Source organism: Truncatella angustata (genome assembly GCF_020726525.1).
Source record: "Truncatella angustata strain MPI-SDFR-AT-0073 chromosome Unknown BKA67scaffold_6, whole genome shotgun sequence".
Lineage (NCBI taxonomy): Eukaryota > Fungi > Ascomycota > Sordariomycetes > Amphisphaeriales > Sporocadaceae > Truncatella > Truncatella angustata.
Genome location: NW_025763386.1, coordinates 627,698 through 654,031, shown reverse-complemented (window position 1 = coordinate 654,031; position 26,334 = coordinate 627,698). Strand labels below are relative to the sequence as shown.

The 26,334-nt window shown below is 49.9% G+C and overlaps 10 protein-coding genes and 1 non-coding gene across 11 annotated transcripts; 4 read left to right on the top strand and 7 right to left on the bottom strand.

The window, feature by feature from the left end:
* Window positions 1-1,605: 1,605 nt before the first annotated feature.
* Window positions 1,606-2,780, top strand: BKA67DRAFT_571453 (uncharacterized protein; the record flags this gene model as incomplete). Its single annotated transcript, XM_046103224.1, has 2 exons — window positions 1,606-2,170; window positions 2,227-2,780. Coding segments are annotated over exons 1-2 (602 nt in total), but the record flags the coding sequence as incomplete, so codon positions are not given.
* A 1,426-nt stretch (window positions 2,781-4,206) lies between these two features.
* On the top strand, window positions 4,207-6,133 carry BKA67DRAFT_520822 (DNA photolyase; the record flags this gene model as incomplete). Its single annotated transcript, XM_046098218.1, has 2 exons — window positions 4,207-5,531; window positions 5,584-6,133. The coding sequence occupies 2 exons, from the start codon at window positions 4,207-4,209 to the stop codon at window positions 6,131-6,133; spliced, it is 1,875 nt and encodes a 624-aa protein (XP_045955918.1).
* A 636-nt stretch (window positions 6,134-6,769) lies between these two features.
* BKA67DRAFT_333600 (OPT family small oligopeptide transporter) lies at window positions 6,770-9,317 on the top strand. Its single transcript, XM_046096257.1, has 2 exons — window positions 6,770-7,144; window positions 7,204-9,317. The coding sequence occupies exons 1-2, from the start codon at window positions 6,851-6,853 to the stop codon at window positions 9,235-9,237; spliced, it is 2,328 nt and encodes a 775-aa protein (XP_045955917.1). The 5' UTR covers window positions 6,770-6,850; the 3' UTR covers window positions 9,238-9,317.
* An 80-nt stretch (window positions 9,318-9,397) lies between these two features.
* BKA67DRAFT_537501 (uncharacterized protein) lies at window positions 9,398-10,063 on the bottom strand (the record flags this gene model as incomplete). The annotated part of the gene is made up of 1 exon (XM_046100332.1): window positions 9,398-10,063. One exon carries the CDS (start codon window positions 10,061-10,063, stop codon window positions 9,398-9,400), a length of 666 nt encoding a protein of 221 aa, XP_045955916.1.
* Window positions 10,064-10,297: 234 nt separating this feature from the next.
* BKA67DRAFT_571450 (uncharacterized protein) lies at window positions 10,298-11,330 on the bottom strand. The gene is made up of 3 exons (XM_046103223.1): window positions 10,833-11,330; window positions 10,539-10,771; window positions 10,298-10,482 (listed from the first exon to the last, which is right to left on the bottom strand). Exons 1-2 carry the CDS (start codon window positions 11,174-11,176, stop codon window positions 10,636-10,638), a joined length of 480 nt encoding a protein of 159 aa, XP_045955915.1. The 5' UTR covers window positions 11,177-11,330; the 3' UTR covers window positions 10,298-10,482; window positions 10,539-10,635.
* Window positions 11,313-12,656, bottom strand: BKA67DRAFT_571447 (uncharacterized protein). Its single transcript, XM_046103222.1, has one exon. It carries the CDS (start codon window positions 12,332-12,334, stop codon window positions 11,519-11,521), a length of 816 nt encoding a protein of 271 aa, XP_045955914.1. The 5' UTR covers window positions 12,335-12,656; the 3' UTR covers window positions 11,313-11,518.
* A 64-nt stretch (window positions 12,657-12,720) lies between these two features.
* Window positions 12,721-13,488, bottom strand: BKA67DRAFT_537499 (uncharacterized protein; the record flags this gene model as incomplete). The annotated part of the gene is made up of 2 exons (XM_046100331.1): window positions 12,721-12,906; window positions 13,123-13,488. 2 exons carry the CDS (start codon window positions 13,486-13,488, stop codon window positions 12,721-12,723), a joined length of 552 nt encoding a protein of 183 aa, XP_045955913.1.
* A 1,263-nt stretch (window positions 13,489-14,751) lies between these two features.
* BKA67DRAFT_571446 (cytochrome P450) lies at window positions 14,752-17,260 on the bottom strand. The gene is made up of 6 exons (XM_046103221.1): window positions 16,501-17,260; window positions 16,348-16,433; window positions 16,272-16,292; window positions 16,145-16,161; window positions 15,515-16,063; window positions 14,752-15,453 (listed from the first exon to the last, which is right to left on the bottom strand). Exons 1-6 carry the CDS (start codon window positions 16,826-16,828, stop codon window positions 15,033-15,035), a joined length of 1,422 nt encoding a protein of 473 aa, XP_045955912.1. The 5' UTR covers window positions 16,829-17,260; the 3' UTR covers window positions 14,752-15,032.
* Window positions 17,261-17,507: 247 nt separating this feature from the next.
* BKA67DRAFT_t116 lies at window positions 17,508-17,602 on the bottom strand. Its single transcript has one exon. It is a non-coding gene; the product is annotated as a tRNA-Asn (tRNA).
* A 1,061-nt stretch (window positions 17,603-18,663) lies between these two features.
* On the bottom strand, window positions 18,664-19,641 carry BKA67DRAFT_537497 (retinol dehydrogenase 13; the record flags this gene model as incomplete). The annotated part of the gene is made up of 1 exon (XM_046100330.1): window positions 18,664-19,641. One exon carries the CDS (start codon window positions 19,639-19,641, stop codon window positions 18,664-18,666), a length of 978 nt encoding a protein of 325 aa, XP_045955911.1.
* A 1,981-nt stretch (window positions 19,642-21,622) lies between these two features.
* Window positions 21,623-25,981, top strand: BKA67DRAFT_537496 (glycosyltransferase family 28 domain-containing protein; the record flags this gene model as incomplete). The annotated part of the gene is made up of 4 exons (XM_046100329.1): window positions 21,623-21,869; window positions 21,952-23,635; window positions 23,689-24,485; window positions 24,537-25,981. The coding sequence occupies 4 exons, from the start codon at window positions 21,623-21,625 to the stop codon at window positions 25,979-25,981; spliced, it is 4,173 nt and encodes a 1,390-aa protein (XP_045955910.1).
* Between the last annotated feature and the right edge of the window lie 353 nt (window positions 25,982-26,334).

Sequence of the window (26,334 nt, the reverse complement as noted above, 5' to 3'; positions counted from 1 at the left end):
TTCTGAGTGTGTTACGAGTCTGTTCGAGCTGTACAAGAAAACTCAGAAATCAGTAAGCTCAGAAAACGCTGCGAAGACTCTTCACTCAGTTGCCGGGACCTTTTTCGAGAGTTTTTTGTCGTTGTTGGCGCTCCTTATAAGTGTCAGGTCTTAGGCGGCTGTCAGAGGGACCTCATTACAGAACTGGTCAGGCTACAAAGCGCGGCTAATGTGAACATCGTGGCAAATCCTCGTCTATTACCTCATATTGCGGAACGCTTCCGTGCAGTGAGTGGCTAGAAATTCGTGCCAGCGATGACGATATCACAAGATATGTCGATGGAAATACCATCGAATATTGTGCAAGGTTTCAACAGGGTTTCAAAAACGTTGGGAAGTTCTTGAATGGAGAAAATCATGTGCAGACCTCGGTTCAAGTGTCAAAGCAAACATTATGGCAAGCTTCGTGTTATAGCTCTTCACGCCTGCGCCTATTTTGGATTGTATATAGAGATGTAGCAGGTGTTGTGGAGATACGATCTCAATTCGCTGGGAGGCGATGATCTCACACTACTCTTTTTTACCACTCGATACGGAAATTAAGCTGTCGCACGGGTGCTTCTCAACAACGGTACTCACACTAATATCAGGAGTACATTGGGAAGGACAACTCTACAAGAGACCGGGCAAGTGGTAAGGAAGCTATGGCACCAGCTCTTCTCGATAATCAAGCTCATGCTGATTATCCAAGATACCAAATGGCATTGCACAGCGCTCTCATGGACGGTATGGAAGGGTTACGAAACTGTCGTACAAATGCTCACAAACGTGAGTAGCTGCATCGAAAACAGGGATAGATATGGCCGGGCGCACCGCCCTTTAGTGGGCTCAGAAGCAAGGTCATTCTCAAGTCATGCGAGTGTTGAGTGAATGTCTTTTAGCCTATAACTCAACACTTGCAAGACACAAATTAGAGCTTGCGGATGCGCTGATTTTCCGATTTGAAAGCGGTCGGTGTGATCTTTGTTATACCAATATAGGTGGTGCAGATTATCGATGTCAGTTTATTTTGGTGGTGACTTCTCAATTTGTGAATATTGTCTCAAATTAGGAGCACATTGTTAAGTGCAAGCATACGGCATCAACCTGTATGTTTTTGGATGTTTCAGATGTTTCTGATGGTCCTCATGATTCTCATGCATCAACTCCGTATATAGACTTGCTTTTTGAGAAGCCGAATCTCCTTGTAATGTCCGGTTATAGTTCAATCCAAGGATCATGAGATGAGCACTTGGGCGAGTAGTTAATGTTAATGGAATAATTGTTGCTGACCAGCGGTATTAATGGTCAATGGCAGTATATATTTCTGTGCAAGTCACAAGGACCAGAGATTGTTAGCCAGAAGAGTTGATTTTATATTGTAAGGAACAAGGTTTCTAAGGTTGAGGAGCATAGATTGAGGGACATTGGCACCTTGAACAATGTCCTGCCTCTGGCAGTAGAGTGACTGCGCCGGTTGCGGGTCACCTTCTAGTACCACTGTGTGAAATAATTATTATCTGAGGACTTACACACTATACAAAATATCAAGAAACTCTGCTGCATGGAATACCATGCTTTTTGCTAGGACAGTTCAGGTTACACAATGGGTGCTTGTTCAGGAGTGCGGGGTTCTCACCGACAATTCGAAGCAGGTACAACACGTTACGTGTAACGGCAAGCAGGCTGGACTCTCTCCCATTCACTTCTCACTCCACAAATTCACACGTTAACACTCCTTCCAACGACGACGGAACGGCGAAACGACTAGCGAAGATACACTATTACGACCATAACAGACAAGCCAGAGCAACTGCCATGGCTGGTCGTTCGATCTCCCGATTTCTTGAGCTCAGTTATCGCCGTGTCGAGAACGCGGTTGCCGATGTCGATTGGGATAAGCTTGGCAAGGATGTAGTAGACTTCCACTTAGCAGCCGGAAAGGGGGTTGAAAATACTTTCCACAACGTCTCGACGTTGGTTAAAGAAACCGATTGGGCGGAATTGGGCCGCAACGCCACTGAAACTGTCAAGAACAATCCGAAAACTGTGTTGGTTCCCGTGGGGGTTGTAGGAGGTGCTGTAACCGGTGGTTTGCTTATGGGGCCGGTTTTGTGCGCGGTGGGCTTCAGCAGCATTGGGCCAGTGGCTGGTATGAGGAATTCCTTCACCTGGTTAGACACAAGCTGATACGTGATGCGCGAATAGGGTCGGTGGCAGCAGGGGTACAATCTGCCGGGGCAGCCGGAGCGCTGTTCAGCACACTGCAGAGCGCAGCGATGGGGGGTTATGGGTTAGCTGGTGTATTGACTTCCTTTGCAGGCGTCGGGGCCGCGGCAGGTGCAGCCGTTGGAGTTGCATCTGGTAATGCAGTCGACTTTGATTCTGCGGCAGACCCTGGAGCAGACCATGAAGGAGACTCTGATTCTGCAGAGAATGCCAGCACTGCAGATGGTGACGGGAAATCCAAGTCTGAGTAGACTATCATAATCAAATCTCACAAGGTTCTCAGTGCGGCGTGCTATACCAACTCGATACTGCCAATACACATTTTTCAATTTCAGTTTCTTGGTCTCGCAGGTTCAAAGTCTCTGAAAGCAAACTAGCAGTGTACGAGCGGAAGATGTTGAGATGTATACTTACGAGTACACTTTCAATTTGCCTGGCTGATTCTCTTAGCTGTGACTCGGCGCCTGAGTTATCCCTGAAATTAATCATGTTGAGAACTTAGTCAAAAAGCTTTGGTATGGAGGTATTATGTGAATTTGTTGTTGTGTATCATCACACAATATTAACACGACATCAGCAGTCAAAGGCAAGGCGAATAATCATCCAATCGATTGTGCATAGGACGTAGCAAACTCACAATTCTCCCCTTTCGAAGATTTGCGGAGTCTAAGAGGTGACCTTATATTTAAAATGTAATAGGTGAATTCAAGAATTTGTCGATGTAGTGTATCCATCCGTGTATTCATTGTAGTGTTTGGGAGGCTTAGCCGTCTATTAGGTAGCATTGAAGCGCTGTACAATGATACTATACGCTTTACGGATTTCTTTATCATGTATTGATGATAATCATGGTCAGGACTTGGAATGAATCACTTGTCTCGGTCGAAGAATATCGGCCGGGACTGAACAGAGCCCAATACGTGAATGCAATCTATAGATGAAAGAACGAATATCGTATTAACACGGGAACAGCCTTGTGTCCATAGCGCTATTCGTACAATAATATACCGTAACCACAGGCGTCACTCAGTGGGGGCGACTCGGACAGTCGTAAAGTGTGTGGTGATTTGATTCTTTGCACACAAATCATGTGTTTCTATGTGGTTCTGCACTCTACGAACCTACAAAATCGTTGCGGCTTCCTTCCAGGCAAGATCTGCGCCGCAATAAACATGGCAGCGGGTACCAGGGTGGTTGCCCTACAAATACTACGAGACCAACGAAACGACTTCTGGTCGTTCTCCCTGGCTTCTAAGAGGGTGATGCAGGTAATTATTAAATAGCGGACCGTGGAGGTCTGTTTGAAGGTGATCGTTAACGGTTAAATTTGAAAATCCACCCTCAACGTATGTGATTTAGCTTAACTACTTACAGGACGCTTTATCATCCTTGGCACAAGCTTAATATTGTTAATGAACGATCGATATTAATTGTGTTATATTATATGGACTCGCCCGATCTCAACATAATTGAACTAGACCTGCTTGATTGTGAAAGTATAATGTCAATTGAGGCCGGCCTAGGCATGGCTAATAAACACATGACAAATGTATATGAGGCTGTATATATGTAGTATGCTGGATGGAGCCTCTCGTGTGGATTCCAGCGACCTGCCTTAGCGCAAGCCACCCACACGCCGTCTCCGATGGGCCTGCAGGGGTCTCCGTCAACGGATCGGGTCGTTTTACGTTCAGCTCGATCTCAAGCTTTCAATGACGCAGAAGACATCACAAAACAAGTCCCCAATCACAGGAATACCAAAGGTAGGCTACTTTCTCTTGGTTCTTGCGTTGAGAAGTCTCAGCCCTTCCGTCTGTAATAAGCTCTATGATACGCTCACACCGAGCTACGCCTTTACGCAGTCTACCGCAATTGACAACTCAGAACCGGTTCATGTGCAAACTGTCATACTTCACACCATCTGCAGCTCGACTGAATTTTAAGAGACCATTCGTGACTATGCCGCTCAAGCGAGGACGGCCCCCGAAGCGCCCAGCTCCCCATGCCGAACCAGCGAGTCCTGTCGCATCAAACAAGAAATTCAAGCTTGAGAATGAACCTTTGGCCGACCTGCACAACGTCCCCGACGTCAAACCAGGACATGTCGAGCTCGATAACGAAAAGTTCAAGCGCGAAACCCGGCCGTTAGACGACTTGCGCAAGCCTCATCCGTTTGCCGGCGAAGCGGAAGACAATGGCATCGTTCTGCGAAAGTACTACCCGCACGAAATGAGCAACGCTCGCGCTCTAGCCTACAATAACAATGAGTTGCCGCGGCCCATCGAGACGTTGCTGGATGCCCTCAAATCTACAACCGAGGAGCGCAAGAAGGTCAAGCCCCGGGAGGCTGTGGTTCACTGGTTCAAGATGGACCTTCGTACTGGCGACAATCGCGCCCTGTGGCTTGCAAGTCAGAAGGCCAAAGAGGCTGGGATACCACTGATCGGCCTGTACATTATCAGCCCGGAAGATTTCGAAGCACACTTGACAGCTCCTGTGCGCGTCGACTTTATGATACGCACGCTCCACGTACTGAAGCAAGACCTCGCTGCCCTGGATATCCCGCTTTATGTCGAAACCATAGAGAAGCGTAAAGAAATACCCGAGCGGATCGTACACCTCCTGGAAGAATGGAATGCAAACCACTTGTTTGCCAATATGGAATATGAAGTTGACGAGTTGCGCCGTGACGCCAAGATGATCAGTATGTGCGCAAAAAAGGGTGTTAACATGGAGGTCGTTCATGATACCTGCGTTGTGCCGCCTGGTATTCTCACGAGCGGAAGTGGAAAGCAGTATTCTGTATATTCACCTTGGCGCCGCACATGGATTGCTCATGTCCATGCAAACCCAGACCTCCTGAGCATCTTTGATCCGCCAGAGAGGAACCCCCCCGATGCCCGAGTAAAAGTGGCAGCTCTGTTTGGTTGCGAGATACCCGATGTGCCAGGTAACAAGCGACTGTCTGATGAAGATGCAATACGACTGCATGCCGTGTTCCCAGCAGGCGAACATGAGGCAAGGGCGAGGCTAGTGAAGTTCTGCGAAGAGAAGATTGGAGTCTACCATAATGCAAGGAATACGCCAGCAGGTGTCAGCACCTCGAACATCTCAGTGCACTTGGCAGCAGGAACCCTGAGCGCAAGGTCAGCAGTAAGATATGCGCGTGATAGGAACAAGACCCAGAAGCTTGACGCTGGCATGGAGGGTATTCAAACGTGGATCAGCGAGGTAGCGTGGCGAGATTTCTACAAGCACGTTCTGGTCCACTGGCCATATATCTGGTAAGCGACTTCGTTTGGACGAATTCCAAATGCCAAGCTGACATTGGCCTAGCATGAACAAACCTTTCAAGCCGGATTATTCCAACATCACCTGGTCCTACAACAATGCACACTTTGAGGCATGGAAGACCGGACGTACCGGCTTCCCGATCGTGGACGCTGCAATGCGGCAAGTACAGTCGATCGCATGGATGCACAATCGCTGTCGCATGATTGTCGCGTCATTCCTTGCGAAGGATCTATTGCTCGACTGGCGTATGGGCGAGCGTTTCTTCATGGAAAACCTCATCGACGGTGATTTTGCGTCCAACAATGGCGGTTGGGGCTTCAGCGCCAGTGTAGGTGTAGATCCGCAGCCCTACTTCCGCATCTTCAATCCTACCCTACAAAGCGAGAAGTTCGACCCCAAGGGTGAGTATATCAAGAAATGGGTCCCAGAACTGCGGGGTTGTACTGAGAAGGAGGTGCACGACCCGTATGGACGTGGTGCTGGCAAAAAGGTCGAGAAGATGGGATATCCGAAGCCGATTGTTGAGCATAAGCATGCCAGAGAACGGGCCTTAGCTGTGTATAAAGAGGGCTTGGGGAGGGATAAGCCTTGATGTGGAGAAGGCATTCATGCCTCTCAGCCCTCTAAATCCCCAACTGTAGCCAACCTTGATCTACGACCAATTGCGCGTCGATCATTTCGAATGAGAACCACGGCTATTCCTGTGGCTGATCTTCACTTTCTATTACAACACTATTAGATATCTGTGACTAACGTACTCATATCAATACGCTATACTCTGCGTTCATCGCATTCTTATCGGAAATGCGACGCTGGCCAACTCGGATATACGCAACCATTATCGCAGTCTTCCGACGCCTATATCATCCGCCCCGAAGGCAAGACAAGCGCCTGGGGGTCGCCCTACCGAATGGATCCACCCATCCCCGCAATGGCAGATAAAGTCAAGACACATAATTGGACAATGCCAGAGAACGCTTCCCGAGGATGTCTGAATTGCGGACAAGCATTACGATTGGTATCATTGATTGTCCTCCATGCCATTTGACATGCTTTCCACCGTATGTTCCTTACCAGGTTCCTCCTCAAGCGGCCAGCTCCAGATGCCGGGGGCAAATGATAAGAAAAGCAACCTGCATGGTCTAGCTGCCCGCACCACTGCGCGTCCCATCGTGTGTACTGATGTGCCAGGCCTTCATAATAGCGAGAATGCCGCGCCGGGCGCTTTCTTCTTGGCTTGCTCAAGCTTGTTGCTTGTGCCTGAGCCGGTTGCAATATTTCCCCAACGGCTGCGCATGAACCGCCATAAATGGCGACTGATATCAGCCACACGCCGCCCGAGTATGGCGATGCCGAGAAGTCGGGTGCATATGACAACGGTGGTGTCAAGACGGCGCACAATCTACACGGCCAAGATGTCGAGCTTGAGAATGGTCACCTCGCAGAGCTGGAGGTCGATATGGGACGGATCCTCTCCAGATTGGAGGAAGAGGGAGATTATGAGGCCGATACCTCACCGTTTCCTCAGGTCAGAGCAGTTGTCCCGGAAACGGACGACACTGCGATGCCTGTCAACACCTTTCGAGCATGGTTTCTCGGTATTGTATGTGCTTGCGGTCCAACTCGTCCTCGTTGATAGATGTCACTCATGGTTTATTCCAGGTCTTTGTCTTCCTCGGCGCCGGCGTAAACCAGTTCTTCTCGCTCCGGTACCCTGGTGTCCACATCGTGTCGCTTGTTGCAGAGCTGCTGGCCTTCCCGATCGGTGTCATACTCGCCAAGATTCTGCCGATCAGTCGCTTCAACCCTGACCGCCACTTCAATATCAAAGAGCATGCGCTCGTCACGATCATGTCGAACGTGTCATTTGGCTTTGGCTCGGCTGATGCGACAAATCTTATCCAGGCTGCCAGATTGTATGGCTTCAGCATCCCGCCGGGGTTCTCGGTGTTGGTCGTCCTGTGCTGCCAGCTTAGTGGATATGCTGTCGCCGGTCTCGCCAGTCCGTGGCTGGTCCGGCCCGCAAGTATGATCTGGCCTGGTGTACTTAGCAACGTTGCTCTCCTGTCTTCGCTCCACTCGCGCGCCAATGCCATAGCTGACGGCTGGAAGATCAGCCGTATCCATTTCTTCATGGTTGTGGGCGGATGCGCGTTTGTCTGGTACTGGTTTCCCGGCCTTATCTGGACCGGCCTCAGCTATTTTACCTGGATCTGCTGGATCGCGCCCGACAACCTGGCCGTCAACCAGGTCTTCGGCATGGTCACGGGCATGGGTCTCTTCCCGCTCACATTCGATTGGTCCATGATCGCATACAATACAAACCCGCTGCTGAGTCCCCACTGGGCTGCTCTGAACGTGTTTATTGGATTCGTGCTTTTCTTCTGGATCGTCACGCCGGCGATCTACTATACGAACACTTGGTTTACTTCGTATATGCCGTTTTGTACTGCAGATGTATACGACAGGTTTGGGGACCTATACGATGTGTCCCAGGTCCTGACGAACAATGAGTTTGACCAGCAAAAGTACGCAGCGTACTCCCCACCCTACCTCCCGGCAATGTTCGCGTTCGTTTATGGAATATCCTTTGCTTCTCTCACTAGCGTCTTGTCTCATGTCTATTTCTTCCACTGGGACGAGATCAAGCACGCCATGAGGGGCACACTGAAGCTCGACATACATGCGCGCCTCATGAAATCCTACAGCACGGTCAAATGGTGGTGGTGGGCAATCATTTTACTTGTCGTCTTCGGTATGAGCGTCGGCACCGCAGAGGGCTACGATACGGGCTTGCCATGGTGGGGCATCATTCTCGCCTTCATCATCCCGGCGGTCTACATGGTGCCCTGCGGCATGATCCAGGGTATCACCAACGTCGACGCGAACCAGCTCAACGTGCTCTCCGAGTTCATCGGCGGCTACATGTTCCAGGGCAAGCCCATCGCCAACATCCTGTTCAAGATCCTCAGCACCGACGTCGTGGGCCAGGGTCTGTATTTTGCCGCTGACTTGAAGCTGGGCCACTACCTCAAGATCCCGCCGCGCACCCTGTTCTTTGCCCAGGGCCTCGCTACCATCCTCGGCGCCTTGACCCAGACGGGCGTCACAATATGGATGCTCGGCAACGTCGACGGCATCTGCGACTCGGACCAGCCCAACGGTTTCTCGTGCCCCAACGGCCGCACCGTCTTCTCGTCCTCCGTCATCTGGGGGCTCGTCGGTCCCGCGCGCCTGTACTCGGTCGGCGCCATCTACTCGGGCCTGCTGCACTTCTTCTGGATCGGCCTGATCCTGCCGCCCATCACCTGGTACATCTGGAAGAAGACGCGCTCGGACTTCGTCCGCAAAATCAACTGGCCCCTCATTTTCGTGGGCACGTACAACGTGCCACCCGCGACCGGCATCAACTACTCCTCCTGGTACATCGTGAACCTGATCTTCAACAAGATCATCTGCCGGCGCTTCTACGCCTGGTGGACAAAGTACAACTATGTCCTGGCGGCAGCGCTGGACACCGGGCTGGCGGTCAGTGGCATCGTCATCTTCTTTGCCGTCACCTACGGGCCGAATGCGCAGTTCCCGGACTGGTGGGGGAACACTGTCTGGCAGAACACAGCGGATGGGTTGGGGTTGCCGTGGCTGGAGATGCCGGATGTGGGTTATTTTGGGCCTGCCAACGGGACGTGGTCGTAGAGTCAACAAAAGCTATCTTTACGTTAGGCGCATTTCTGCTGCTGAAAACAGTGCTAACTTAGAACCTGACGGCTGAATAAAACAATGGATTTTACTCCTATTGACGCTAGAGCTTGGAGACTTAGCCTGTGGCAAAAGCCTGCTCTGCATCTGGACGAACTCACAGAAGTCTATCAACATCTGTATACCGATTTCCTTTGTTCATCAACGCGTATGCATCCTTGGAGAGATCCTTGGAACAGTATTCAGTACTGCCAAAAGTGAAGAGATGGCTGTAGGGTATTTTCAGACCATCGGAGTCTCTCAGTTCGTAGAGTTCTAATCGCGACTGGTAGTCTGCATCCATCAGCAAACGTTGAGCCAGTTCGAGACTGAACGGCTCGTTGAGCTTAGCAACCCAACACCAACCTTTCTTCGGGTCCCCCTGTGCGGGTCGAGCGCATTCGGTCAGTTCTGCCTGGCGCTGCCGAAGAAAAACCACGATTCTGATGCTATCAAATTCTCTCTTGTAGCAGAGAATCCAACCCTTATTTTTATGCACATGCTGCTGTTCTTTATACCAGGGAGGGTATATCCCAATAAGATCCCAATTCGTGAATAGAAACCTGCTATTGAAATTGATGTCGTTTCTAGGAATCCCGGGACCTCGACGTTGTAGGATTTTGATCTTTGCATGCTTTGCCTTGGAGGCAAATTCCTTGCTCACTGTCATAGGTGCTACCCAAGGATCACTAAAGAAAGCCGCATTGTGATTTTCAAGAAGCTCCCCACTTTCCCGTCTGTGCGTGTGCTCGAAGTGGTAGAACCAAAGGCCATTCGATCTCATGTTCTCTCTCCTTCTTCGACAGACCACAGGGAAGAATGGCGTAGAATAGCATTGGATTCACCAGATCCGGCACCATTGGGCCTTCGAATTCAAGACCATGCTGAGACATAGAAAATGAGTAACCAATCTAAAACTCGCGATTATAGCAATGATTTTCGAGCAATTCCAAAACTGCATGGGGAATTGAGCTGACAAATCGCTTGAACGGGCCAAATGGTGTTTTTTTACGACGATGAAGAATCCCATCGGTGGAGTATTTTTCATGTTGATGGGGAATCCACGTGCCCAGAGCAGCTCCAAGCGAAAAGCGAGCTGTCGACAGACACTTTCATAATTTCTTCTTCTTGCAACCACTTGAAAGCACGGCTTCTCTCACCGTAGAGCATCGGCATGTTGATTTCGAAGATTCTAAGTAATCAGTACGCGAGATCTTCTACTCGTGCCGTCTCGCGGTTCGCTGACCAAGACATTCTAGTTGCAGTATTTGCGTCTTGCAACACGAGCCTTCCGTCGATATAAGCCGACGAGATACCGGTTGCATTCTCCAGGTTTTCTGCCTGGCCATGCTTTTCTCACATGACTTTCCCATTCGTGTCAAAACACCACACTGGAAGGCGCAAGGAGCTCCTGGAGCGTCCAGCCCCGTCTGAACCACTTCGACTTGTGCAATTCGCAGTGTTCAGGGTCTTGGGCATTAATGTCCGAAAGGTAATCATAACAAATAGAAGCCCCTGCATACCAGCCAAACATGGAGTTGATAGCCTCTTAGAGCTCCGCGCTGCTGGTCTTGTCGATACAACAAGTTTCTACCCAGATATAACTATCATGGCCGGCGATGAAGACTTCCTTGGCAAAACGAAGGATTTTCACCAAGCCCTGCGCTATCTTCGTGGCACCTTTGATCTGTTCGTCGATCCTTGACTCCCAAGCATCATCTAAACCATGTATAATAAAGCCCCCGCTCGAGATTTCATCTTCGATGCTTGAATTATTATCAAAGAAGGGATCGGTTAAAAGGCCTCGCCATATCTGGTATTGCTGAAGCGACACTTCGCCGTTACCCCATGTATGTGACAGAATGGCGTATGAAGGAGGGCAGCCCGCATTCTGCATAGTTAGCAGTACACAAATACTTAACGGGGGACATCAGCAACCTGCCAGCAATGTAACAGCATAGATGAACGTGGAATATATATATTAGAACTGAACAGGCCTTTATGCACATATATTACATTATCTATGTTACAGTGTGGCAATCGCAACAAGTTTGAGGGTTATTGTGATACTGACCAAACCCCAAAAAGAAAATACCCGCCAAGTGTCGATAGAGCCCGCCCTGGATAGCAGCAAACCCACAGTACGTGCGCCCCAAGCTATTTCCAACGCGCAGCCGGTGGGGCCATCTGGAATCAAATCGCGTCCGGTAGTTGCGCGGCCACGCGCGTCTTTCACCTTTCACCTTTCAATACGCTGGCTCAGAACTTCCAAAACAAGCGCGAAGTCGTAGAAGCCAGCGATGTAGTTCTCTACAGCTTTCTCGTGTACAAATTGCAGGCTTCTGGCGAATGTCGCTCCGTGCACCGTCGTCTCTTCGCTGACACTAGCTCTCTCAACCGCAGACATGCTCCGCGCGATTTGCTCCATGAGCTGAGATATACAATCATCTTTCTCGAATTGCGCCTTGACTTCTACAGCCTGGCGCGACCTGTCCGCTCGGAGTATGCTAAATGCAATGTCCAGTAATGCCTCAAGCGCGCTCTTCTTGGTTTGATATGTGCTGTACGGCCCTACTTGCTGCGCCAGTTGCTCGATGCAGGACTTGACGTCTGAGTAGGCCACACCGGAGACGGCATATCTTTGGCCACGACTTTTGAAAATCTCATCCACCTCAACCGCATACTGGCCCAAGTCTGGTTGTCGGTTGCGTCGGCCATATGCTATTTCCACCAGAGCCCGCGCGTCATTTGAGCCTGCAGCCAAAGTCGCAACGATGTCGCGAAGAGCGTCTACATTGAGCCGCGATATCATCTCGGCATATGGGACTGCCGGCGGCAATGGTACAACGGGGTCAACCATCGCCACGTCTGCATGTCCAATAACTTGGATTTGTTCTAGGTGAGGATTCGCGCTTGTTCTTCTCTTCTTATTGTCGAGCGTTGAGCTGCAAATGGCTTCATCAATGCTGCTCTCAGGAGTCATTGCTCTGAAACTATCCACCCCATCCTCTTCATCGCGGTTCCTTTTTACTGCCCCAGCTCTGTTAGCTTCCATGTCGGCAACACGCACAGCGACTTAAAGAAAAGTCCGCTCGCGAGAAATGAAACATTGCTGCGCCGTTCCAGGACATTGCCATGATAAACTTCAGCTGAGGCAACTCGGGTCAGCTATGGCGTGATCGCTCTTGGCCGCCTTGTGGGTTCGTGGCTTTGGTGCTGACCTGCCAACCCCCACCCACCTCTCGAGGTCAGTCATGTGCTCCAACACAGATACAGAGCGTATAGCAGCACACACAGCCGATTTCATTCTGAACTTTAGTGCCCTTCCTACAATAAACACGGTACCCTTATCCGCTGACTTCGCAAGTAACCAGGGCTTCTTGGGCAATGTAGTCGGAGACTTTGCGCTTGAAGTCAAGTATATCAGGTCTCCACATCGCGTCACGAGCGGGTGGCTTGCTCCTCCGGTGATGGATGATCAAATACCCCCTGGCCTTCACCATTGAACCAACCTGGAGTGCATGTAGCCATGGCGAAAAACCACAAAGCTTTCTTCTGGACCTCATCCGTGTACTCATCTGTCGCTTGCTTGGACGGCTCAATGACGAGTGCACTAGTGTCTTTAGACTGTTTGTGTGCAAGTAAAATCGCATTGGCGAGAAATTTTGCTGTTATCGTAAGCCGGTGTCAGGTTGTAAGAACTATCGGCACCTATAAGTGTTATGAAGAACAAATTCGGAAATCCATTGGCGCAAGCACCATGAAATGTCCCGAACTCAGGGAATTCCCATTTCTCTCGAGCATGAACTCCAGTTCGGCCCACTAGCCGACCACTTGACTGACCTGAAGGCGACGTATCTTCCATACAAACTGAAAAGCCAGTCGCGAGGAAAGAAGCGCATCAACTTCGCATAGTGTTCCGTTTGCGACAATATCGGATGTGATAAATTTATACGCTGCCTTTCCACCGGTGCTAAGGAGTGCCACGTTTGGTCGGTTGAAACTCGCCAAGTAATCGTCATGGATAGCCGGCCGCCTCTTGCACCAGCTCCATATTATGGCAGTAGCTTTATCATTGACTGCAGTCGCTATATGGGCTCGCAGACGCTTTGGTCTAGCAACATCCATCTTGTGCATCGAGGCGATGTGGTAATCAATAGTCTCGGGTATCACAATTCTTAACACACTGCCGATAAACCTGGCAACCATGTGGGAATCCGATGCCGTCCAGCCATTATTGATCAGACTATCGAGGACAGGGTCATTCGTGACAAATCAACTGAAGTTTTCCTGCCGTTCGCATTGCCAGCCTTTCTTGTATGTTTTTCAGCGTACCCCGAGTTTCATGGGCCCGGGACATCAACGAGAAAGCACACCTTAAGACTGGGGAAGAGTGGCTTACATGTGCTTTGCCCATTTGGCACGTTCTGGAATAATTTGAACAGGTGTTGCACCAGTTCCGAGAATGTCAACTACCTTGTCCGTAAGATTTGTCAAACCAGGCGCGTCATAGATTACCTCCAATAAATTTCCGGTCCTAGCGAGCTGGATGGAAACCCTTTTCGAGCCATGATATCCTGGAAACCGGGAAGTTTCGGAACATGTGGAATATTGAGACCACTCGCAGCGCAAATCAAGAAATGTGTCTCAATGGTGAAGAGGGTAGGGTCTTGATGCGGACGTCAAACCTGTGTCATCTTTGTTCGTCAAACTGCGCTTCGTGTCACGGGTGCAAAATTGACCATGAGCTGATAATGTGCAGCAATGCGTTTGCGTTGCCCCCGTATCTTGGCCCCATATGAGTATTTATGCTTTGGGACGTAGCCCGATTTTTTCCCCGATTTTTCTTTTCCCCTAAAAACGGCATGTAAACATATCCTTCCACGTGGCACATCAATCCTGGGTAGCGATTCCAGTACCATGCTCCACCAAACCCTCTACCCACATCGACGATATTGATATATCTTCAGCCTTGAAGCAAGACTCGATCACACGCACGCCACATACCAGGCCTGCATGGCCTGCACTAATGATTAAAAATCTGACTTGATCTACTTGTATAGGAGTGAAGACATTGTCTATGAAAACCGGCCTTACGAAACACGGACACTTAAGCCAATGTATGATGCTCCTGTCTGGGTGAATTGAATATATTGTTAGATAAATAACTCTTACTGAATCACTCCCTGGTTATAATTCATTGATAGAAGTGGCATGCAATTCAGTGTTTTCATCTTTGAGCTTAACAAGCCGGGGTGACTCAAGCTTTGGAGGAAGATTTTTTTTTTATGAAGCTTAAATGTGACGGCATTCTACAAAGAATGAATGTGTTCATCCCATAATAACATCAGCAATTCAGCACTTCTTATCCATAAGTTCAAAGACACTTGAACAATGAAGCGAAAGACAAGAATAAATAGATACAGGGAGGACAATAATGAATTACGAGTAATGATAATGTTTGATCAATTGAGCTTGTGTGTCTGGCAAAAGTGTTCTCTAAGAGCACGCACTTACCCAATTACATTAAGCACTCCTCTTCTTGATATATACAGGCCAATCGCCAGGAACAACAGTGAAATAAGCACGGTACGTCCACTCCTGCCCCGGATGCACCAGATCGATATCGTAGTCTCGAATGAGAGTCGCCATAATCTTGTATACCTCAATCCTTGCTAAATGTTGACCCGCGCAAGCGCCAATACCCCCCGAGAACTGTGAGGGGTTAGCAAAGGTAGGCGTGAAGAGTTGAGCTAACCTGCAGGAAGGAACTTCTTCTCAAGCTCGGTTGTATCCTCCACCATCCATCGCTCCGGCTTGTACTCTTGCGCATCTGGTCCCCAGACCTCCTTCAACAGGTTCATGCTGAATGTGTTGAGCGAGAGTATCGTCCCAGCTGGGAAGAAGCGGCCGCCAATGGTGATGCCACCCGTGGGCGCTACTCTTGGCGTCCCCATAGATACGGGATGAAAGATACGTAGAGCCTCGCGGATGCAGGCATGTAGATATGGTAATTGCTGCGCATCGGCATATGATATAATGCGATCGCGGCAGATTTCGTCTCCCTGTATGGCCTGGTCAATCTCCTGGCGAGCGCGGCTCCATGCATTCGGGTGTCGGATCATGTGGTAGACAGTAGACTGAAGGGCACAGGAGATTGTGTCTGACCCAGCGCTATCTACACTGTCAGCAAACCCTTCGGCTTGTTCGAAACATAGTATATGCTACGACGAACCCAACGTTGGCCATTACGGCAGCCTGGAGATCACGATAGGGCAGCTTGCCCGGATTCCGCTCGTGGGCTTTCAGCCAATGAGCTACAAAATCGAAACGTGCATCCTCATTTTTCTTGCGCTCATCTAGGGCCGCATTTGATGTCTTGACGAGATAGTTGGTAGGAATGATATCTAGCCAAGTAACGAAAGGGTTGGCTATCAGGAAGTTATGTAAAAACTGGACGAAAGCAGCAACGGAGATGTAGCGCTCAAAGCCTAGTGTCTGTGAAATGGAATCGTCGAGGTCGACACCTTTCTCCAAGAACCCAAAGGGCTTCGAGAACACGACCTCTCCGACGACATCAAACGCAGTGAAAGTGAAGAATTTGGCGAGATCCATGGGCTCATGACTCGCAGCATATTTGTCCATCCATTTAGTTAGTGCTTCGATAAGCGTACTGACATACTCCTCTGACTTGATGACATTACTCATGGCGTATGCAGAGGAAAATTGCTTGGACAATTCGATCTTCTCCTTTGGCTCAAGGATTGACATTGTTGATCGGAATCTGACGACTGTCAGAAAGCTCATGTTGTGCAGGACGGCCAGGGATTAATTGAATGGAACCTGTAGCGGGATCTATACTCACCTCCAATCAGGAAACCTCTATACCGGAGATTATCAGCATCATCGCTCGGATTATAACTCAATTGTTAATTCAAGACATGAATGTCCCCATGACCGTAGTTTTGTTTGCATGCAACAGGTATACTTACCATCATCTTGTACCAGTGGCCCTGCCAAGAGTGTCAGTGGACGAATCGAGTCCTGATGATCTCAAACTCAAAGTACCTTGAACTGAGGTGTGAGGATCAGCTTTTTGATAGCCTCAGGATGGGCTATGCTGACTTCGTTGGGCGCGATCCGGACAAATTGGCCTGTCTCAACAGTTGGCATGGACTCATGAATGCCATATTGTTGCATCATGATTAATATTGCTGTTACCATATTTTTCGTGTAGTCTTAGGATTGTGAGGTTCTGGCGACCTGTCCATATCTCGTACATATGCCAAAGACGTGTGGTGGCAGCCCGTCTTGGTCCGGGGACGTTGGAGATGGGACTTAGGTATAGGCGATAGAATATCAGGAGAGCAATGAGAACCACTGCATAGCATACAACAACCGAAATTCTCGGGAATCCGGGCAACTCCCTGATGTGCGACGTTGAAGCCATCGTAGGCAAAACTTCCAAATACAGTCGTGTTAAAATTGACGGCGTGATGGGAACTGAGGGGATTGTCGCCTCGTTCTTATTCTTACCCGTCCAGTGCATAAGTAGCGTTCCGCCATTGTGGGCAATCTCTCATCATGCAGCGGTCATAACTGCCAGTGCTGGTTCGATGCCAATTCTTTCCTTTGAGGAGATGCATGCAGCGTGCAGAATAAGCCGGGGTCAGTATTGGATCACTTCAGCGTGCGGGCAGGCATAATCAGTATGTAGCTTCGAATGTGGGCCGTAATAGATTCGCTTCCCATAATCGCGTCGCAACCGTCCGACTCCCCAGACTCGTGTAGACTGGTCACAATCATGAAGGACAACCTGGTCCTATTCTATACCGGCAATCTGCAACAGTTCAATTAATAAGAGCCAAGTCTGCTGGTGCAACCTGGGGATTGTGCTTGCGCCAGCGATTTGCAATATGTGTACGTTGCATATGACGCGAAGAGTATTTATTGCGTGGGCCGGAAGGAGGCTTGATTGACCAATAGGCACGGGCATATAGGATGTGTTCAAAGTTAGTGGTTGTGCGCACTCTGGAGCAGCAATTTTGCTGTTTTGTCCCAAACCGAAAACTACTTTATGCCAACATAGTACTACATCCTGATTATCTATCTATAATGACAGCGTAAAATGTGAACCGGATAGATGTAGATGCTAAAGAAGCATAACTACGGAGGAAAAAAAGAAGGAAAAAAAAAAGGGAAAATGATACTGAAAACACTAAAAATTGCTGCCCCACTGAGGGTCGAACTCAGAGCCTCCAGATGCCATTTCCGATTGTGGTCGAATAACAGTCTGACGCGCTGCCAATTGCGCCATAGGGCAGACGAATTCCTGTGTTGACCACTGGTGTGTCTGATTTGCTGATTAAATTGGTGCTAGAAACTTACCTTATCGTACACACGCCAGACTTGAAACCAAGGAAAATCTTCACACTAACTAGTCTAGCTCGATTGTGGGGTAGATCAGACTAGAGTAGTCTAGTGGGAAACCAATATGGAAAAGCAGAATTCAAATTCAGGATCATGAGACAATTCATCCGGTATGATGGTGTGAATTACTTTCAGTTTGACCATTGGGCATTTCTACTGATTTGCAGTCTATGTATGATTTATGAAACCCTCTTCCGTATTGCCGTAAGTGCGACATAAGTATGACTTCCAGTTATCCGCCCGTGGTTTACAGCCCCAATTACCCTGAGACGTGTAACTTCATCCTAGTCTAGGCTAGGCTAATGGATACTCTGGCCTTGCAAAGCGCCATCCAAGTGAACGCCCTCTGTCCCAGCTGGGTGGATACCCTATGGTACAAACTGCTATCGAAGTGAATCCTGTGCTATTCGGAACACTTTACACCCTTTAAGCGAGTTGCCCCCTTGAATGAAATGACCGACTACATCCTCTTTCTATCTAAAACTTCTTTAATGGCATCGCTTTACGCTTTAACGCGGGATTTATTCTATCCGCACCTCCTCCTCTCCTACAAGCCTCGAGCGTAACATGAAAGTGAAGCACCGGCTTGTGGTAGTCACTAGTGTTAGTCATGATTGATAATTCTTTCAGTAATTCCCAGCTCACGCAGGGACGCTGGTACGGTCTAAGACAATAAGGGTTGGAAACCTTGACAGTGGAGGACAATATCAATTCTGACTTCGTCATCTTGCAAAACAAGTATTGGCTACTGAAAGGTGACCGCTGGAATAAGAATCCTAAACAATTTTCGGAAGTATTACTTTGGCACGAGCAGTTCCGACTTTCAGCAATAGCACTACACGTGATCATAATAGACTCAGAAATTGTAAAGAAAATGACGAGAACCTCTATGTTTAGGTAAGCTTGAATGAGACCGCAATGAATAATTTTCTTCCTTGCAACACAGCCAATGACTTAGAACTCAAACTTCTGGCCGACGAGTTCTTCACTTAGACTCCAAAGCTTCTTCGCGTTTTCCGGGTCAGTCGCATAATCCAACGCCTTGTCGATCTGACAGTGCTTGACATATCCACCACTCTTGGCATCGAAAGAAGGGTCTAGGCATGCAGCGACCAAGGACGACGATCCCTGGGACAAACTCTTGAAAGTGCTGACATCCAGCGGGGAGAAGCTTTCCCATCCATTGTTGCGCTTCGCAATCTCAGGAACATCCGAAAAGACCTCGAATGACAAATTCGCGGTCAGCCCAGTCCCCAAGATGGCACCAGGGTGAACAGCATAAGCCCGAATACCCTTGTCTGCCAATCGGCGTGCCAGCTCAACAGAGAAGAGTATGTTGGCCGTCTTGCTCTGTCCATACCCGCTCCAGGGGTCGTACTCCTTCCCATCTGAGAAATTGTAGTCGTTGAAGCGGAAAGGGCTGATGCGGTGACCTCGGCTTGTGACATTAACAATGCGTGAGCCGGATCCGGCTGCCAGGATCTTGGGCAGGAGCAAGTTGGTGAGAAGGAAATGACCAAGGTGGTTCGAAGAAAGCTGCAGCTCATACCCCTGCTTGTCCTTGGTGTACTCCTTGACGCCCATGATCCCGGCGTTGTTGAGAACGACGTCGATCTTGGAGATGTCCTTGTTGTCCAGGATCTCCTTCGCTGCTTTCCTGACCGAGTCGAAGTCGGACAGCTCGCACTGAACAAATGTGACCTTGACTTTCGGGTCGGTCGACACGATATCCTCAATTACTGGATCTACCTTGGACTTGGTACGGCCCACGAGGATGAGCTGTGTAGGATGTGCTTTGGCTAGAGCTATGGCTGCGGCTGCGCCAAGGCCTTTGGCACTCGTGCCGGTGATGAGAAACGTGCGGCCTTCGACTTTGGATGAGAAGGCGTGGACAACGTCCTCACAATTCGTCTTTGCACCGAAAGAAGACATCTTGATGGCGATTATTTGCAGATTGTGTTAGGTAAGAGTTGGCTTAACTTCTTTCGAGGATGAGTCCCATATGATCAAGTCTGTTGAGCATTTCATAGCATTGTTTTATAGAGCACCTTGAAACTTTAAATATGCATGTGGCCAGACGTGTTCCGGAGTCAAAGCGGGTATAACAAAATAAAGTCCCTGAGTCTGCAGGGTATGTCGTACTCACCCTGCCACCGTGGTTTCAGCATAACGACAACATGAGTCACTAACTTGATTTGAACCGTAGACCTCTATCGATTCCTAGAAGGAAAGGTTGTCGAATACAAACATCGGAGATACACTGAGCTAACGTGGGTTGAATGCCGTGGGGTGAATGCGAGACCATTGGGGATTGAATGACAAAATGCCGTTGCTGTGTTTTTTTTATCACCGTCGCTGATAGGCGATGGGTAAAAGCTAGGATGTGCCCGCAATTTTCACGGATATAAGGCAAATTCCGGTTGTTCCAGTATACAATTATGATCGAATTGAGCTGTCAACACCGGAGATTATTGGCTGGAGAGGGATATATGAGTATTGGCGCCCATCACTAGGTGAGAGCTATCAATAAGCAGTGCTTACCCACGATCAAGCATCGACGCAGCTTTGAATGTCTTTCTTGCTGTTGCGCAAAGTCAGGTTATGTTGAAGCGGCGCTTTCTGTTCGAGTTGCACAGGCCATAGACGTTCCGACAGGAGACGCGCCATCTTAGCCAGCTGGAACCTAACACGTGCGGCCATGTTGAAGCACCACCTCTGCAACATTGCAAAGCCGTACGCGAAATGACAAACTCGACTGGAAGGAAGCCTGGCTTGGTCTCCTCCAGGCCCGGAGGTTATTTGACATCCCCAATGCCGTGACGGAGCTTTCAATCACGACCGCAGCAGAACTCTCAACCAAGACGCGCACAATGAAATACAGGTGCCTAACCTAGAAAATATCAATCCAGGCTTAGGCAATCACGAATAACATACGAAAACAGTATAGACCCTGCTAGTCTACTCTGGGCGAGGATGAAAATACGAATGCGATTGTGTACATATGGCCCATTGATTGACAAGGTTAAGGAGTCGTGGGCAAAGAAAACGGCCCTGAGAGGCTCCACTGGAATTGCGCCCCCTTCCCCAAGGTGGTCCACTCCAACAACGGTCAGGAAAGGCCCGCGGGGTACTATGCTAGTTTGGGTCAAGTCAGCCACCATGTTTGTCGTCGTCATACCTCCTGTCGCGCGTCACAATTTCAAGGCATCTACTCCGTACACAGCACAGTAGTATCCAAGGTTGGTCTAGCCTAGACTGGGATTCCGTACATTTCGTACATTTCGTACAGCTTGAACCAGTGCCCAGCTGATAGGATTCGGGGAAAGCATCTGCATCACGAGTCCCAACCCTTAGCTACATAAAAGGCCGGTAGCTCCCTTCTGTTTCTGATACAAGAGTAGTTTCGACTGAGTAATCATACCCATCAGTACTACGGTGCGCGCGCGAGAGAGAGAGAGAGAGAGTCTAGGGACTTGAATCCTCCCAATCTCTAGCCTGCCCACCACAACCCCACGTCACTGGCACCGCCCCTCCTAAGATCGCCAAACAACAGCTTAAGCGCCTTACTTTCTGGCTGCATCATTCGCCATCCAACCTGCAGTCCATACAGTACGGCATCCAGCAGAACCTTAACAGGCCTGTTACGTTCCAACTCGCCCAAGTCCTACTAAATATAACTTAACTACGTCCACGTGCGACTTACTATACTCTTGTGTCACGCCTATGTATCTCATCGTGCATTGAATCTTCCATGTGACAATCCTACGCCTACGCCTACTCTTTCCCTGGAGACATCTCTCCATTTGTCGCTCCGAGCTTCAGCCTTTCGACCCCCAACGACAACTTTGCGGCACTCTGCTAATCTAGGGCCCTCAACTCCAAGAGGAAGCTCCAGCTCTTGGCAGCCGCCATCATGTCGATGCTGGATTCAAAGAGAGCCCAGGCGAGTAGTGGCAGTGGGAGTGGCAACCATGCAGAGCAAACTCCATCGTACGACGATACACTCTCGGCAACCGTCTCCGATGGCTTTCGCGACCAGACAGCACTCCCCGATTTACCAGAATTAGGCGCTGAAGAAGAGGTACCGCCCGCCTACAGCGAGGTCCACGATCGTCTCTCCTTGCACCAGGCTGGCTTCGATGCTGGTGCTACCGTTACGGGTAAGTAGGCGGCTCCCATGTTTATTGGACCTTTCGCTACGAACTTGAGTTTGCTGATTCGCATCAACCTTTCTCCTAATAGACGACGGCCGTGTTGATATCAACCTCAACCAGACAAGCAGGCAGCTGGCCGATATTATCGCCCCGACTTTACGTAGCCAACTCACACACGACGCCAGAATCGCCGCCGAAGCACCGCTGCCTCCTGCCTATATCCCTCCTAGTCTCGGTGGTCTGCCAGGCCAAACGCCACCTCCGCGGCTGAACGTCGTCATACAGATTGTGGGATCGCGAGGAGATGTACAACCATTCATCTCCCTCGGTCAGATACTCAAGAACACATATGGACATCGGGTACGGATTGCGACACATGCAACATTTCAAACCTTCGTCGAGGAGAATGGCCTGGAATTCTTCAGCATCGGCGGTGATCCCGCAGAGCTCATGGCTTTCATGGTCAAGAATCCCGGCCTCATGCCTGGTTTTGACGCAGTCAAGAGTGGCGAGATCACCAAACGCCGAAAGGGGATTGAAGAGATCGTCTGGGGCTGTTGGAGATCTTGCATCGAGGCAGGCAATGGCTTGGGTCCTGCACCACGTCTTGAGCGCAAACAGAATATGAATCCACAAGACGCCGAGGCTATGACCATGGACCCAGCTCACAAACCATTCGTCGCCGACGCCATCATTGCGAATCCCCCCAGCTTTGCGCACATACATGTTGCTGAGAAGCTTGGTGTGCCCCTTCACCTCATGTTCACCATGCCGTGGTCGCCCACGAGAGCATTCCCTCAGCCTTTGGCAAATATCCAGTCGTCAAATACCGATCCCGTCACCACAAACTACGTCTCATACGCCTTGGTTGAGATGATGACTTGGCAAGGTCTGGGCGACGTCATCAACCGCTTCCGTACCAAGGTGCTTGATTTGGAACCGTTGTCGTTATTGTGGGCGCCTGGAGTGCTGACTCGCTTGCGAATACCTTACACCTATTGCTGGTCGCCCGCGCTGATCCCTAAACCAAATGATTGGGGAAATCACATTGATATAGCTGGATTCTACTTCCTTAACTTGGCATCCAACTATACCCCTGAACCGGAACTTGCCGCTTTCCTCGAGGCTGGCCCGCCTCCCGTGTACATCGGCTTTGGCTCGATTGTTGTTGACGATCCGAATGGGCTTACAAGAATGATATTCGATGCCGTCGCAGAAACTGGAGTTCGGGCACTTGTATCGAAGGGATGGGGTGGTTTAGGCGCCGACTCGGTCGGAATTCCGGATGGAGTTTTCATGCTTGGCAACTGTCCTCACGACTGGTTGTTCAAGCACGTTTCCGCAGTCTGCCATCACGGAGGTGCAGGAACAACAGCAGCCGGCATCCAGGCTGGAAAGCCCACCATTGTGGTTCCGTTCTTTGGGGATCAACCATTCTGGGGTGCAATGGTCGCCAAAGCAGGCGCTGGTCCTGAGCCGATCCCTTACAAGAAGCTGACCGGGGAAGGACTTGCAGAAGCCATTCGGACTGCGCTCAAACCTGAAACTCAAGAAAGAGCGAAGGAGCTCGGCGAAAAGATCCGCGAAGAGAAGGGCTCTGATGTTGGTGGACAGAGCTTTCATCAACATCTCGATGTCGACAGCCTGCGCTGTTCAGTAGCTCCTAGTCGCGTTGCTGTCTGGCGTGTGCGAAGATCCAATTTCCGATTAAGTGCTCTCGCAGCAGCCGCACTGGTTGATGGCGGGTTTCTGCAATACTCTGATTTGAAGTTGTAAGTGTTTCTGCCACTCATCGTGGAGATGAGGTCAGCTAACTTTGCTATAGGTTCCGCTCGAGAGAATACAGTACCGAGGATGAGCCTTGGGATCCAATATCAGCTGTCACGTCTGCTCTCGTGGGAGATATTGGCAGCATTGGAATGGCTATTGCTGACTTTCCACGAGACGTGTTCAAGGCAGCAAAGGGCCGCCCGAAGCCCAAGGAGTCCTCTGACAACGTCGACAGTCCTTCCACTGATACCGGAGCTCAGACACCAGGGGCGGCGGAACACGCCTCAACACAAGTCGTACCTGGCACGCCGGGTGCTGAAGCTGACCGACAACTGGTCTCTTCTCCGGAGCTGACACCAACCAACGAGAGCAGCCTGAGTTTGGCACAGTCAGTATCTGCTGCCTCAGCATTGTCCTCAACATCTACTAGATCAACGGGACATCCTCCCCCGCCAAAGCGCGTACGGTCTGAATCCTCTACCCCGCAGCGAGGGGGTGCAGCGAGCCCCAGTCTTAACGATCATCTAGATCGAGCACTAGGAGCTGGGAAAAGCATCAACAACGTCGTTACCACCGGCGTGAAAACCCCGATGAACTTTTGCCTGGGGCTGGCCCGAGGATTTCGGAATGCGCCAAAATTGTACAACGACGATACTGTTCGCAGACCTGAGAAAGTCACGAGCTTTGAGACTGGACTGAAGGTCGCTGGCAAAGAATTTGGTCTCGGCATGTATGATGGTATCTCGGGCTTAATCACACAACCATTGAAGGGTGCACAGAAGGAGGGTGGGCTCGGATTCCTGAAGGGCATTGGCAAAGGTATTGGTGGTGTTATGCTGAAGCCTGCTGCAGGTAAGTCAGGGTGCTGACACAAGGTTTCCATGAAGACTAATTGAGATGTAGCTGTCTGGTCAATACCCGCCTATACAATGGCTGGAGTGCATGCAGAAATTCGAACTCTGTTTGCTCAGAGTGCCCAAAATTACATTGTGGCATCGCGCATAGCGCAAGGTAAAGAGGACCTCAAAAGGTCAGCAATGGAAGAGCGACAAGACATTGAAGCGCGTTGGCTCGCTAGTCGTGACGATGTGAAGGGTTTTTACTCATGGAGACAGAAAGAGAAAGGCAAAGCGACAAGTGCTTCTCCAACTCGTCAACCATCACCGGGACCTCAAGGAGCTTCAGCGGACTCTATCCCTGCTCGGAAGGAAGCGCCAAAGACAGGATGGCGCAACACCAGAAACATGTCGTTCGAAGACAGAAAGCGTCTCCACGAAGACAAATTGGCTTGGAGGCAAAGGCAGGCTGCAGTCGTTGCTGCGGCAGCGTCGGGCGCTCATATCATAGAAGATATATCCGCTTCTAGACCCGAGTCCATGTATGAGTCGGAGCCACGAGACCCAGAATTTGAGCAGGCCATCCAAGCTGCTGTTCGTGAGACGTCTAGTGGAGACCCCGAGGAAGATGCCAGGATTGAATGGGCCATCCGCTCGAGTGTTATGGAACTGCGACGAAGATCTACCGTTTCAATCGCGTCGGGGATTAGCAATCACTCTACAGCGCCATCTACTGTATCTGGACCAACATATTCTTCCGCAGAGAAGACATCCAACACGGACACAACAGTGTCTTCCCCTCACTATGGCTACCCATCAGATCTCAAGCACCAGGTTCCATTTTCGCCCGAGGACTTTGAGAATATAACGGACCAGGAGTACCAGGACCTGATAGAACAAGCTGTGCAACTCAGCGTCGCAGAAGATCATCGCCACAAGAGCATGCAAAACCTCCACGAAGAGACTGAAGATGATTCAAACTATGAGCAAGCACTGCAGAAATCCCAACAGGAGCATGCGCCTCTACCACATGACGACGAGGAGCTGCGCAAAGTCATTGCAGCTTCGGAGGCAGAACACGCAGCTCGTCTACAACAAGGGCATGATGGTCAAAATGACGATGACAACGACGACGAGGAGCTTAGAAAGGCCATTGAAGCCTCCCAGGCTGCGCATGCGGAGCCATCATCTGACAATGCCGACGATGAAGAAGAGCTGAAGCGCGCATTGGAAGCATCCGAGAAGGCACATCAAGAGGAGTTGGCCCGCGCCAAAGCTGACAGGACGGAAGAGGATATCGTCATGGAATATGTGAAGAAGCAAAGTCTAGCGGAGGAGCAGTACCGACAGAAGGGGAAAGGAACAGAGGCTGTTCAAGACGATGATGAACTCCTTAGAAGGGCCATCGAGGAGAGCATGAAAGCAACTGGCAAAGTGGGTGAGAGCTCCGGAGCAGGTGCTCCACCTGATCCCAAAACGCCTGGAGGCTCGAGCATCAAGGAGTTACCTTGAAGAACAAGATACATAGATGGCACATGAGTAAGCATGATTGACGATATACCCAACATCAGCGATAAGAAACACGCGTAGATCTCGCAATTGACCAACAAATTATTGTTTTCCATTGGCCCGCTTGATGTGAATGATGCTAGCCGTCCTGTGCGTCTCTGATCAGGCAGTCGATGACGGCTTGGACCGAAGAAACCCGACCGCGGCAAGATCAGACTGATCGATTGTGTTCAGCCGTAGATAAAATCAATGACCTAAGTAAAGCATCTAGCGTTGCCATTGACCCGCGGATCGACAACGGCTCCTACCGAATTTGCGGGTCCATTGAGAGAAAGCAACTTTCCCCAGACCACATG

Coding starts and splice junctions, on each gene's coding strand:
- BKA67DRAFT_333600 (XM_046096257.1), top strand. CDS start 6,851: ATGGCGACTGATATCAGCCACACGCCGCCCGAGTATGGCGATGCCGAG. Junction 7,145..7,203: donor GAGCATGGTTTCTCGGTATT/GTATGTGCTTGC, acceptor GGTTTATTCCAG/GTCTTTGTCTTCCTCGGCGC.
- BKA67DRAFT_571447 (XM_046103222.1), bottom strand. CDS start 12,334: ATGGAAGCTAACAGAGCTGGGGCAGTAAAAAGGAACCGCGATGAAGAG.
- BKA67DRAFT_571450 (XM_046103223.1), bottom strand. CDS start 11,176: ATGCAGAATGCGGGCTGCCCTCCTTCATACGCCATTCTGTCACATACA. Junction 10,772..10,832: donor AAGACCAGCAGCGCGGAGCT/CTAAGAGGCTAT, acceptor TGTTATGATTAC/CTTTCGGACATTAATGCCCA.
- BKA67DRAFT_571446 (XM_046103221.1), bottom strand. CDS start 16,828: ATGCACTGGACGGGTAAGAATAAGAACGAGGCGACAATCCCCTCAGTT. Junction 16,434..16,500: donor AAGACTACACGAAAAATATG/GTAACAGCAATA, acceptor CTGTTGAGACAG/GCCAATTTGTCCGGATCGCG. Junction 16,293..16,347: donor TCCTCACACCTCAGTTCAAG/GTACTTTGAGTT, acceptor CACTCTTGGCAG/GGCCACTGGTACAAGATGAT.